Here is a 14,953-nt window from a genome sequence, read left to right on the forward strand (position 1 = left end):
GCAGAATAATTAGGAAAATTTCATATAGACAATATGCCATTCAACTCTTCACAGAAGACTTAAGAAATTAACAGCCCAGGCACATTAAAGTGATTTCAGACTTGAAATAAATGAATGTTTTGTTTGAATTTGAGAATATTTACAGTAGGTTTTGTTAAACATACCATGTTTTTTTCATTTCTACTTTGTTTCTTCTTTAACCCACATTTTTATTCATATTTATTTTCCCATGGATGTTTGTTTACCTAGAGATTCAAACCCTTACTTACCATTTTTTACTGAGTGCTACATCCAATTTATGAATTCTTCTATAAAGATTTTTCACCCCTTTACAAATATCTTTATTCTTCCTTTATGAACAAGTATTTGTCCTCATGTCATTTTAACTGGAATTAAAAAGTAACTCTTTAAGAAACTCTGGTAGAAATTAATCCTCATTGGAAGAGATAAAAATTCTGTGAATCATTAGAAATTTGTCATTATCTCCACACTTTATCCCGAGTTATTCTGACTCGCTGCATTGTTGGTTTCATTGATATTGAACTTATTGCATTGAACTTTTCACTGTATTGAACTTACAAGGGTGCCTGTTGAGAAAGCTACCAAAGAGCCTGGAATTGAAATTTTGCAAACCAGCACAGTGATGGGTAATTGTCTCATTGGTTTCAGTATCTTTAAGCATTGGATGGTGATCCTCAGACTTGGTAGCTATGATCTCAGATGGGCAATTTGCTTTTTTTGTTTTAAAGAAATATACATGGTAAGATTTAGGTGAATTAGCAAAGAATGAGGCAAAGATAATATGATTTATCCTGTCAGTTTGGGGAGGTCCTGTTATCCATATCTAGAAACATTTCACTGTTTCTTTTCCATCTCCCTGGACTTGTTCTCTTCCTTTTCTTTACTGCCTACCCTTCAAATCTGAATACCATTATTGCACAATAACCCTTGATATTTGAGATACTATGAATTTTAACAGAAGGGTTTGCTGTGTGTATGTGTGTGTGTGTGTGTGTGTGTAGAGAAATTGTTTATTTCCATAATCAAAGATTTAAAAACATTCAGCAGGCATATTTGTATATTATTTTCACCTGTCTGAGTATGTTCCCATTTCTTCTTAGACTAATGAATCTTCATATATGTACCATTTAAATCTTCCACAATTTGGTATATTTTGAAAATCTATTAAAATTTTTAAAGTATTAAAAGAAATGGATACCTGTGTGAAAATTACAAAATGTCAAGATAAAGTAGAGAATAATAGCCAAACCTTTATGTATATTTACCTGTGAAATCTCACTTTTTTTTTTTTTTTTTTTGCCTGTTATACATTCAGGTACAGAAGGTTTGGGATTCAGCATCACTTCCAGGGATGTAACAATAGGTGGCTCAGCACCAATTTATGTGAAAAACATCCTCCCAAGGGGTGCTGCCATCCAAGATGGCCGGCTGAAGGCTGGTGATAGACTCATAGAGGTGAGTGGCTTCTCTGCATCCCAAGTTCCATAATTCTTGAAAAGCTCTCTTTTTAAGGGTCAAGGTTTTCCTAATATTTTCATAAAATTTGAAATTAAATTATATATTTTAGAAGTAGTATGCATCCTAAAACAATGTATTTCCGCTTCAGTTTTACATTTCTCCTTGTTATTTGATGAGAAATGTCTTTCATTTAGTTCACTCATAAATTTTTAGTTACTTGGACATTTGGTTTATGAGATAACATAACATTTGTCATTATGTAAGTACAGTGTCTGTTAGGTTATATTTCTGGATGACTTTAAATTTATGTCTGGCAGTATAGAAATGTTATCTCCTCTGGAATCAGAGCAGAGACAAATGAAGTAAATGAAAACAGTGTGTCTTGATGAGAAGAACAAGGAAATTTGGAAATGTCAGCGTGGAGAATGAATTGAGACATAAAAATCAAATGTCAGGGGGAAAAAAGAAGATACTTTTTCAAAGTTTCCTTTCTGTACCTCATGGGTTTCGGTTCATTGGTCTTTGAGGCTATCTTTGACATACACAGGATGGCTAATTTCTGTTTGCATGAGTTTTGTGCATGTAGAAATTCAGGAGAAAATGATTGAGAAAGAGGGTACCTTATTAGTGGTTTTTCTTAGTGTTCTCCTTAGGAAACAGTCTGTATTTTTAGTGGTAAGTGCATTCAAATACTAATATTAAATATATGGAAGGGGTAAACAACAAGGTCCTACTGTACAGCACAGAGAACTATATTCAATATCTCATGATAAACTAAAATGGAAAAGAGTATTTATTATTTTAAAAAAATTTTCATTGGAGTATAGTTGCTTTACAGTGTTACGTTAATATCCACTGTATAGCAAAGTGAATCAACTGTACATATCCATATATGCCTTCTTTGGAAAAGAGTATTTTCTTTTCTTGGCTGCACTGTGCACATGTGGGATCTTAGTTCCCCAACCAGGGATTGAACCTGTGCCTTCTGCATGGGGACCATGGAGTTGGAAAAGGTTATTTTAAAAAAGAATATATATATGTGTATAACTAACTCACTTTGCTGTACATCAGAAATTAATACAATGCTGTAAATCAACTATACTTTTAAAATATACTAACATTAAGGTAAATGTTTATGATGTTATCCTCTTTTCTTAACTTGTAGTCTCATTATGTAACTTGAATCTCTCCAGCTCCAGCTCTCCTCCTAAAGATTTTTTGAAAAGGATGAAACCAAGGAATAGCTTCCAGATTTTTTCCCGCATATACATTTTAGGCCTAGATTCCTTCAATCTTCTTCTTTCCTCTTTGTCTGTTAGCATGACACTGCATTTTAAAGGGATACAGATAGAAACCCAATGAAAAGAAAGGTTTGAGTAAAAATTGTGTTTCTGGTATTGTTTCTTGAAAGAGGCTCTTGTCCTCAGGCTATGAGTGAGGGTGGGTATTAGTCCCCATTTGTAGTTGTAGCTTGTTTCATTTAGGAAGTGTCTCATCTGGGACATGAGCCTGGTTATTTTTTGCCCCTAAATAAAAAAAAAAGTCTGTGTCCCTGTCTCCCTCTTCCTCCACCTTCTTCCTTGCTGAAGGTAATCACTTTATTTTTGTGTCTCCCTTTCATCATGTGATCGCTTTGCTTGTGACACATTACAGAGGCTTTTGCTCTGCTTTTTGAGGAATGGAAGGGCCTGCGACCTGTACCTCTTCAGAATTACACTTTCTTTTCCCTAGCTGTCAATCATATTTTAACTTAATTATCTGGTATCTATAGTTATATCTACAGAATATCAGCAGTTCCGTGGGCAAAAAGTTTTCTGAGTATCTGGATATTTTCAAGCCTGTACATTTAAAACAAGTATCATGTGATTAATTTTTTAAAATGATCTAGAAAATTTTTGCTTTCTTTAAACCTGTTACTACCAAAAGGTTCCAAAACATATTTTAACTACAGGAAAGTTTTGATGTTACTATTTAAGTGATACACTTAATTGCCTTAATGTTATTTCTGTCTGAAGAGAGTATTATAGGATACTTTTTAAAAGAAATTTCCATTCTTATTTCTGTTAGCTATGTCATGTTGCTGATAATGTTATTATACTTTCTACAACAATGATGAGATTCCCCAGGATGTGGTTGTTTAAAGTCTATCTCTGTCTTTTTTTTTTTTTTTTGCTGGTAGAATTCTCTTAAAACGTTGAAAAATCTTGAGATGAAATACTGCTTGCCCTCCAAAAATATTATTTTATAGAGATTCTTCTTCTGTGTTTGCTATTTAGTGATAAAAAGTTATTGCCATAATTTTCAGTAACATCTCAATGAAAGCTAAGATGCTTTTACCAAAATATTTTTGGTGTGTTTTACTACCCCTGTAAGGGCGGCACTTTTAAATTTTGATATAAGAGAATCTGTGATGAACAAGGGCATCATGGAATCGCAGTTCAAAAATAGGAAGTTTTGTGCCAATGTGGCATTGTGGATATATTTGTATCTCTGGTTACTTGTTAATGTGCTGGCGGCTATGCTTTTGATTTATTGATGAGATCTGAAAGATTGACTGTTTCCTGCCTTGCTTCAAGATAACTGGTATGCCTTTCATTATTAGCCCCAGCAGCCTGCTGGTTACCAGATCAGGGCAGAATATACCATGCAATGAGTCTTGTTCCATGGCAGACATGATCAGTTCTAGAATGTGTCTCATCTCCTGTTAATCTGTTTGCATGGTATCGTCGCTGAAAACTTTTTGTTTGTTTTAGGTTAATGGAGTCGATCTAGCAGGCAAATCCCAGGAGGAAGTTGTTTCCTTGTTGAGAAGCACCAAGATGGAAGGGACTGTGAGCCTTCTGGTCTTTCGCCAAGAAGATGCCTTCCACCCAAGGGAACTGGTGTGTAACTTCAGAGCAGATGAATGGTTTCTGACACACATGAGTCAGTGATCTGGGCTAGCTACCTGCTAGCCAATGTTTATTAAAACATTTTCCAAGCCATTTCTATATTTTATATATCTTTCAGCCTTAACATAATATAAGCTTTCTTTCCTCACATTTCCTCCGTTTTGGAAATAAATATCCACAATGTTGCATGCAGGAATATTTGAAAATCAAATTGCAGGAATATTTTCTAGGACAGCAAATGTTTATTACTGAACACTTTTAGATGGATTGATTGAATACAGAGATGTCAATTATTCCATAACTGTCACTTCAAAGGCTGTTGTTGAAAGCTTGCCATATTCTCCACTACATATGACAAATTTTCATATTTCAAGTTTTCATGGTACATGTAGCTGAGCCAAATAAAGATGCTTGCTTACTGTTGTATGAAAAAGAGGGCCTTAATTAAATAGTCTTACTGAAAGTAAAAAGACCTAAGATGCAAGAAGCCCTGGGGCCATTAATTCCTAATATAGACATTATTTGGAATGACATAAATGAAAAGGGATTTGTTTGCAAACTATTTATTTCACTTTTTATACATATGTCAATGTATCTAAATATTAGATACTGGTATTTATGTAGTATTAGTGTGAGTGAAATATGTATATTAAATTGACATGGTTCTTGATAATATAAGTAATCACCTTAATTTTTTTGTTTTGATGTAGTAGGAAAATCAATTTACTTCAAAAACAAGTGATATTTGATATATTTCAAAAGATATTCCTGTTGGGTCATTTTAGGACATTTGACCTGTCTTTCAGATAGCTTTTAACTTTATCTAAACAGTAATTAATCCATGTATACTAGAGTGGGTAGGTTTTAGGGATGCAGTTTCAAAAGTCTTCTGATTACAGTAATTCTCTTAGGCTAATCCTTCAAATATAGATGTGTCATGGTTAGTAAAAATTCTCCTTTATTATAAAACAAATAAATTTTAGTCATGGGAATATCTCATCCCTTGGTGACACACACATTGACAATTTACTGTGATTTCATGGAAATTTCAGATTGTGATAGGGCTAAAAACTGAACACTTGTGTTTTAAATAGATTTTAAGGAATGACAAAAACTTCTTTATTTCTGTTTAAAAATGTTTAATGCATTATTTCTCAATTTAAATTCAGTTTTCCATTTCCCCCCACTGTTATCCAATTTTGTGCTTAAAATGCCACCTGATCCTAAATCTGGAGTTGTCTCTATTAAATTGTAAATGAGCACTTAAAAAAAAAAAAAAGACTGAACTTTCTATGCAATGAAGCTTTAGTCCTTCCTCAGTGTATCTGAGCCTGGGTGATAGTTGGCATTATTAGGTTGCCAAAGCTTAACTGCTGCTCTTACCGCCTTTCCTGAGTTCCTGCCAGCATAGACCAGCTTAAGGTTAATCAGGTTCTCCTGGCCCAAGTTTGATCTTCCAGGCTTCTGTTTTCCCCTTCTGCTGCCTTCTTTTTTTTTTTCTTGGTTATTTAATTTATTGCTTGTGAGCTTTTCATTAAGGAGTGAGCCAGTAGGCCGTCAGTTTATTATTCACATTGCAGCTGCTATAAAAGATTTAAAAAAGAAAATTCTGAAAACTTAAAGGTGGGGGGTGGTGTTTAAAATGATCTTTCAATCCACTTAACAGAACACTTTTCCTTTCTTTGGGGTGTTTATATTTAAATTCTATGTCTAAAGCAAAATTTATCAATAGGTACCTTTTTAGTAAGTCATCCATATAACTATATTAATTAAAGCAACTCTATAGTACATGAAAACCATATCACATTTATAACCTGTGTAATATTATAAAGTATAATGCTTGTGGTTCAGACTGTGGTTCAGACTGTTATTATTTGGCCTAGCTATCAAATTACAATATACTTTATAATTTAGACTTAGTTAGGAAAATTAGAAAACAAAATTAGAAACAGTGCCAGGAATAGAGAAGCAGTTTTGTGGGATTTGTTTTCCTCCCAGTAATAAATTCATGATGTACTCCAAATGAGCAACTAAAAATTTACATCTAGAGAAAAATTTTTAAAGAACCACTCCCTGCAGCGTGCACACACACACACAAGATAACATAACTAGATCAATGAAACTTTGCAAGGCAGAGTAATATATCAACCATAATTGATCACCCTCTATATATTTTGTTGATTTTAAGAAAAAACAATTTTTCCTTGAAAGTAAAGCTTTGTCTCCCTGTGTGTTGAAGGTGGCTTTGGTCAGTCTGTATTTATGTTTTTCTTCAATTCTTCTAGAATGCAGAGCCAAGCCAGATGCAGATTCCAAAAGAAACGGTAAGAGCTTTGTCTTTTGCAGGATGCAGAGATGTTGGAAAGATAAATTGAACTAACTTCTTACTAATTAATTATGAAGTTACTTGTCCTCTCTTTTCCTGGCTCATAATAGATCCTACATAAATTTATTAAATCCTAAATTGGTCTTGCCTTAAGTGACTTATTGCTCCTACCCCAAATGAAGAATATTTCATGATTATTTTTGATCAGACAGGGCTAAAAAATGGACATTAAAGACTCTCTTATTCACCTGTGTAATAAGAGTGACTAAAATTGGTGAGTTTTGTAATTTCATATACACACCCCCACACACATATATATATGACACATACATCTATATATGGAAAGTATTTTACGAGTTGTGAAGTGCTATATTATAACTGGCTACAAAAATGAAAAAAAAAAAAAAAAGAAAGCCCAAGTAAAAAAAATAGGGAGGACTATAAGGCATAAAAATGTGTCATAAATAGGAAAACTAAAATATGTCAGCAGTTAGACTAAACATATTGTCATAATAACATATTTAATAATTTTTAAAATTTATTATCAGTTATTATGACATTTTATATGGGACTAAAAATTCCCCTAACAGAAGTAAGTTTTCACAGCTTTGATTAAAATGCAAAAATAGGTGTTTAGAAGACAAATCTTAATACAGGCTGAAAATAAAAGAAGAAGCAGGCAGTACTAACATAATGAAAGAGAACGAATTGCTATATTAGTTTCTAAGCTTATCTTTTTGTGTATGTGGATGCACTGCATGGGGGAAAAAGAGAGGGTGTTTTATGTTGACATATGATGTCATCCAGTAGAAAACCTAACAGACAGGATATTTTATACATTAAACATCACAGCACAAAAACATGTCATTCTCAAACCCTTGTGAAGAAAATGGAAATTTGCAAAACCATATCTACAGTGGGTAATGCTAGTATGTATTTTTCCAAATTTGGCATGTTAGACAAATAATATATGAATCTGAATGACATAGTAACACTATTAAAATATAATATAACATAATTTAATTTTCATTGACACATTCATAGCCAGACAGCTTTGAACCTAATAAACAAGCAAAATATCATTTTCAAATATTCCATCATTACAAAAAATGTATGAATAATCAGACCTCAGAGAAAAGTCAGGAAACAACCTGGAGAATATTACACGTTTATAAGTATAGGTTGTAGGAATTTCATAGGCTTTATTTTTTATCCATTAAATCAATAGGTCTGTGATAATAGGTCTGTGATCAATAGGTCTGTGTTAATCAGAATCACAATGGTGTGTGTGTGTGTGTGTGTGTGTGTGTGTGTAGTTGTGGCTGGGGTAGTTTGAGGGAAAATCAGACCCAGGTTAATTCTAAAGAATCAAGTAGGGCTTAAGAGTGTCTTTTTTATTTCCTATTTTAACAAACAACATGCTAGCAAAATGCACTATAAAGCTAAGCACTTGAAATAGCATGATGTTGTTGTAGGAGCAGACAAGTAGATAATTTAAACACATTGATGATGGAAGCGGTCCCAGTGTTTACATGTGTGCGCATGTTTGTTAAAGGAGGCATTTCAAAATAGTGGTAAAGAGTGGTGTATTTAGTATTTAGAACAATTGGCCATTGACTTAAAAAATTTAGATTCATTTTATTCACCATAAAAAAATAGATCTCAATTGATTATGAAATTAAATCTAAAAACATACCAAAAAGAATTGAGGAAGTATGTGAAAAATTTCTGTGTTAAATTTGGCTAGTGAATGGTTGTCCTGGCATGACAAAGTCAAAATGTCCTAAGAGAGCAGATTGATGGGTTTATTTATATGTATTTAAAAACTTGTATAGCAGTAACTGCACCATGAAAGAGTTGCAAGATCGATACTAAAAGCGGCAAGTATTTTTCAGTGTGTTTCTTGGGTGAAGAACCACTGTTTGGTGTTTGGAATCTTAATGTCATAGAACTTTTTTGGAAAAGTGAATGGCATCACAAATAAACTCTATCTGTTAATACCTAAGATGATCTGAGATGGAGAATGATGCCATAAGCAGTGAAGATAAGCGTGTTGTTTTGAAACATGTAATCAGTCCTGGTGAGGAAATTGAGGATTAGCTCTGAAGTTTTCGATCACCACTGGGAAGAAGCAGCTTTGGCTTTAAAGGTGGTATTCCATAGAAAATGTCCAGGTGCCCTCTATTCTGCGCCTCACCCCCCACTCTTTTGTGGTCGTGATAGCATGCCAGAGCAAATGCCAGTTCAGGCACCTGAACAAGAGATGGTATGTGTGTATGTGAATCTGATTTGAGATTGCAAATGGAGATTGTTTCTGACAAGGGTTTTCCAAGCTAGGTAAAAAAAAGGTAAAGTTTTTTTTTTTTTTTTTTTTGGTCTAAATGTTTTCTTTTCGGTTTATTGTTCTTTTTTTGGTCGTCTCACACCTGGGTCTCTCTTTGTACTTTTGACAGGCAAAACCATTTTGGGGCTGTTAAAGGTTTTATGTTAAAATTTCAGTTTATAAAAATTGGCTTTCAGGGTCTCTCTCTGCCTTTTGGTGGCGTCTTAAATTCGTTCACATAGTAAAGTTCTCTGACATTATATTTGTTAAACTTTCAGGTGATTGTAAGCACCTTGAGAATGGAATGCCCTAAAACCCAACTAGTTGATCACAATGACCCCCAGAACTGATTGTCTTAGAAGCTGTAAGAAAGGCCATTTAGGTAGATGAGCCAAGCTGTACCAGTGGCTGATGGACCTTTTAAATACCTGAGACTCGGGTTTCTTGTACATCTTCTAAATTTTGTTTTAGTTAGCCAGAGTGTGTAGCTAGAAACCCTACTGAGTTTTAGGTTATCCATTCAAAATTGGACGAAAAGCTGAATTGTTTAGCATAAGCTCAAGGTCACTTATTCCATGACTTGAACAAACTCCCTGCCCTTGGAAAGTTTATTCACTTGATAGTTTATTTTTGTGCTCATCCAGGTTGGACAAGATGATACATGTATGTATTAGCCAGGGTTCTCCAGAGAAACAGGACCAGTGGGGTGTGTAGATAGTCATAGAGAGACTCATTATAAGGAATTGGTTTGTGTGATTATGAAGGCCGGGAAGCCTAAGTCTGTGGTGTGGGCCAGCAGAGACCTAGGAGAGTCCACAGCGTGGACGAAGTCCAGAGACAGTCTGCCTGAGAATCCCGCTTACTCAGGCAGGCCTGTCTTTCTGTTCTTTAACTGATTGGATGATGTGGACGGTAATCTGTTTTATTCAGATTCAAAAATTTAAATGTTAATCTTATCACAAAACACCTTCCAAGTGGACACAAAATTAAGCATCACAATGAAGTAGTGAGGTTGCCTACTGGCTATCAGGCCTTAATTTACCAAAGTGCCAATTTCTTCCTTGGGCTTCAAAGGACAGTGCAAAACTGCTTAGGAAGGCCCCCAAGAGCTCTTTCTAAGATCCATGTAAGAATATCATTGTATGTAAAACAAATTCAGAGCTACTGGATTTAAGTAGGGCTTTAGAAAACAGTAGTTTTTAGAGATTGATGCTAGAGCATATAGATAAGATATGAAACATGCTTAAAGGTCAAAAATTTAACATGCATGGAATCTCCACTTGGGATCCCTTGCAGAGCCAGGGGAATCTCCCTGTAGAAGCTGCAGGGATACAGTGAGGAAATTTGGGGATAAGCTAACTGATAGATTATAATCTTGATCTGGAAAATTTAATGAGCTAATCAGTCTAAGTCTGGCCCTAGGCTTATTAATGTAATGGTTGTGGTAGATCAAGTAGAGCCTACCATGTAAAGTAAGAAAACGATCCCATTTATAATAGGATTCCCCCCCCACCCCGAAAATACTTAGGAATAAATTTAACCAAGGAGATGAAAGACCTGCACACTGACAGAGATAAGAATGGTTGGCTGGAGGATCAGGAGAGTGTGGGAAAGGAGATACTGGTCAGAGAGTATAAACTTCTACTAGTTATAGGATGAGTGAATTCTGGAGGTCTAATGTAGAGCATGGTGATTATAGCTAATAATACTGTGGTGTATACTCAAAAATTGCTAAGACAGTAGATCTTAAATGTTCTCACCACAAAAAAATGTAGTTTTGTGAGGTGATGGAGGTGTGTTAGCTAAACTATGGTGTTGATTGTTTTGCAATATATAAATGTACCTAATGAACACTTTGTACATCCTAAACTTACACAGTGTTATATGTCAAATATATCTCAAGAAAGCTGGGGAGAAAATAGTCCAAAGTAAGACAAAGCACATAGCGGGCCTAATGGGGGGTTGAATTATGGGTTGGTACTTCTTTATTCAAAGCCTTGTATAAATTCTTTGGGATAAACTGATCATCAAATATTTCTGATCATCAAACTTGGGCTCTCCTGGCTAACACTGATGGAAGAATACAAAATTCTCTAATTTGAGTTTTTGTTGAAGATTTCTGCTATCACACATTAATCATATGGTAACCTAATCATATGTTAAACTAATCATAATAGTTTGGCTTTGACAATCAAATGCTGCTATTATCACAAAGAATTTTATAAAATATGTGGTATTCTAGTGCTTTAAGTACTCAAGCTTAAAGTCATGATTCAGTGAAAAACTTTTCAATTCAAATGATTCAAACATCCTTTAAAACAATCTTATTCCAAGATTGGGATAGAATGATATTTTCATGATCTTACAAAAATAGTAATGATTTTGTATAATAAATCTGTATCCATTTTTAGGGGATTCATTTGAAATTCCCTACTTTCACTAAAGTAAGTTAAAGGTTTCCTAATGTTTGGTGTATTTTCCCTTGGGAAATATATCTTAGTTATTTTTTATTGTCTTCCTTTAATGGTAAAGTGATAAAAATTATTTTTAAAATATATTCTGTGTTTTGTTTTTGGTATTGAACTCACGTCATTTTAAAGATTATATTGGTAGTAATGTCTGTATTAAAAATAAGGACTGTTTTAGATACAGCAATACTATTCTGGATTAATTACTATGTGTAATTTTTATTCTGAAGCATCATTCTTTCAGGAAAGTTTCGAGAATAGCCTGAGGAGCTCCAGTATATTTGTCTTTTTGTTAATATTTAACCACATTTGACATGTAATTTTCTTCCATTCTTCCCTCTCTCTCCCTCTAATATCTCCATCTTTCCTTTCCACTATATAATTTTTTTCAGAATTGAGAAAAATTGTAGACATAATTCCCCTTCATCTGTAAACCTTTCAGTGTGTGTATCCTAAAGAATGACATTTTCGCATGTAACTAGGTTATAGTCATCAAAGCCATGAAGTCAACATTGACTTAACAGTGTTGTATTACCTGTTGTCTCAGTTAGCGTCCTTCATGGTGTGCAGACGTGAACAAACGAATGAATACATATGCATCAAATTGTGGTCCATTTTCCACTGTACAATCACCCCTGGCATCTAGTTGTCATGTCTCTTTAGTCTTTCTTAATCCAGAGCATTTCTTCTGTTTATCTTTGGTTTTCATTTTTGAAGAGCAAATTACTTTGAGAATGTCCCTCAGTTTGGGTTTTTGGGGATTTCTTTGAGAAATGATTTTTCTTGCTTCACATTACAGATTAACAACTGTAATGTAACAACTGTAAAAAAAAAAAAAAAGCCTTTAATTTCCCCTCCTCAGTATTTGTAGCATCAAGCAAAACATTAAAAAAATTTTTAAATGTTATTTATTTTAGATCTACTGTTTGAATTAGAAAAGAGCACATAAAACCAGATGTGACATTTTAACTTTGCTAATAAGAGTAATTAACCTTAAAATATCAGCACAAATATCATGCATAAACATTCATCTTGCATATGGGATAAAATAAAATCTGTAGCTTAAACTGTAGGGTTATTCCTTTATGCAAAAAATATAAACACAGTACCATCTCTTACTTTAAAAAATCCTGCTCTTGGTTAAAACTGTAAATGGTTATTATTATGTCTGCTATACTTGCATATTATTTAAACTCTAGGTGTTGTTAGTGTATTCTGTCTTTAACTTGTATGAAAACTCAAGTTAGGCATGAGAATATGATGCTGTACTTATTTTGTAAGATCCATCATAAAGTTTTCAGCCCTACCTGTCTTCCCCATCCTATTGCTAATCCCTGCCCAATGGTCATGTTTTGGCCACATAATATAGTCAACTTCTACTTCCTTGCTACCAAGTTTGCAGATTAACTGCAGGCTGAGAGTGGCCTGTGGGCCAGCTGTGTCCCCTCAGCTATTGGGACTGTTGTTTGGGGCAGAAAGGAAAGCTAGGCTTTAGTGCAGATCACTTGTGACTATTTTTCTGTCTCGCTGCACATATGTGTGCATCTTTTCTGCCATCTGAGGATTAGTAGGAAAATAAATAGTCTTCATACTGCCTATGCTTTAAGTTTTCTGTTTCTAGTATGCTTAGCAAAAATGCTCTTTTTTTCTGGACATTTGAAGGCAAAAATGCCTATGGAATAATGGCTAAGGGAAAACACGCCAGATTGTATGGATAGAAAAAAATCAACGTGTGCATATGAGGGACCTGATGTGTATTTGAGGGACATGATGTGCATTTGAGTGACATGCATGTCCAAATGGCTTAAGGAGCAAATTAAAGGGAAACAAAATATTTATTGTGTTTCTTTAGGAAAAAACTTGACTCAAGAAACAGTTGATACAGTACAGAATCTGGATGGAGTAACAATTAAAGATGATAGAAAATTAGCTTCTCCTTGTATCAGAATGAAGAGATCCTCATACTAGTAAGATTTTTGGAAAAATTCTCTATAAAGTAGACTTTGAAATAGTTTTTGAAGAGCAAATTTTTTGAAAACATTTTGCTGCCGGAGAATTAAGTTCTAAAAGCTGGCATTAATTTCAGTCTTATGTCAAGAGCGAAATGGATTAATAATACTGTATCAAATGAAAAGTACAATCTCTCACTTAAATGTTTTTAATGACAATAATGACTTAAGACTTGATAAGAAAGCTGGAAAAGAGTATTACTCCCATCCTGCAGTTTTCATAAAAAATGAAACTTTTCCATGGAGAATACAGTCTCCTTTAAAACAGGTTCAGAGCAGGGCAACATGTCAGGAAGTGATTTGAACTTGATTAAAATTTCTGTTCACGTATTCAGTCAGCTCCTTATCTTGATTTTTCGAGTAGAAGAAAAATGAAAATTTTAAGTCTTAGTAGAACATTATGGAAATGTCAATATAAGTAAACATTAAAAAGTCAAACTGAAGCTACAAATCAGTAAGTGATAATTAAGAACCTTCCAGATTTGAGGCAGATAAAGGTACTGAATGATGAGACTTAAAAATGCCCTTGTAAGGGACTGTCTTTGGTTTCTGTGACTTTTTTTTTTTAAATTAATTAATTAATTTTACTTTACAACATTGTATTGGTTTTTCAAATGCAATTTTCCCAGGAATATAAGTACTGGTTCTGATTCACAAAGTGAATTTTATCTTTCGGTTTCCTCTGAATTTAAAGCAGAAGGGCTGTATTGTGTTCTGATACTATTTTGTATTTCAAACTTCAGAAACATTTTATATTAAGGTAGCTGTGTTCATTCATGCAAGGTTTTTATTTATGCTCTCCAATCATTTTGAACCATATGGATGAAAATAAAATTTATAGAGCAAAACAAATATATAAAGATACTTTTGCATAGTAAATATGATGTCAGTATTTTAATAGAGTGTTTAATGTTTATTTTTCCCCAATCCATTGATTTTATTTGAGCTGTAATTATTCTCTGGGAATATTTTAAATGTAAGAAGGCTTTTATAATGCACAGGCATAGGATTTATTTTGATTCTGGTACTTTGTATAGTTAACATACTATCCCTCTGTATCTTTTCAAGTTCTTTTAAAAATATTCTTTATTATATGATTTTCCTATTTTTAACATATTAGAGTTTTTTTTTTAAACATACCTTGTCTTGATAACTTTGAGGCTATCTTTTCAGATGGCACAGAGAATGTTAGCATTTAATATTAGTAAGTTAGAAACAACAAAAAAACCACACATTATTGTGGATTTGGATAACGTACCTTTTGTATTATGATAATCTAAAAAAAAGACTCTTACTGATAAACTCTATACTTCCAAAAATTATTTCATCCGATGGAGATATCTCAGATTGGATGTTAACTTTCTAAATGCCTTTTAAAAATTATTTTATATTATTATGTTAATTTTTATAATTATTAGAAAATTTTAAAAATCTGTTGAGATGCAAAGAAAAAAGCT

The 14,953-nt window shown here is 33.5% G+C and overlaps 1 protein-coding gene across 1 annotated transcript in view; it reads left to right on the forward strand.

Annotated features, from left to right (window-relative positions):
• Nucleotides 1-14,953, forward strand: part of PARD3 (par-3 family cell polarity regulator) — a 554,870-nt gene that overhangs the window by 320,249 nt on the left and 219,668 nt on the right. Inside the window, 3 exon segments of the mRNA XM_070472024.1 lie at nt 1,337-1,476; nt 4,233-4,361; nt 6,656-6,694. Of these exon segments, the coding sequence (XP_070328125.1) occupies nt 1,337-1,476; nt 4,233-4,361; nt 6,656-6,694 (308 nt within the window).

This window comes from Odocoileus virginianus, chromosome 9 (assembly GCF_023699985.2).
Source record: "Odocoileus virginianus isolate 20LAN1187 ecotype Illinois chromosome 9, Ovbor_1.2, whole genome shotgun sequence".
In the NCBI taxonomy this organism is placed as follows: domain Eukaryota; kingdom Metazoa; phylum Chordata; class Mammalia; order Artiodactyla; family Cervidae; genus Odocoileus; species Odocoileus virginianus.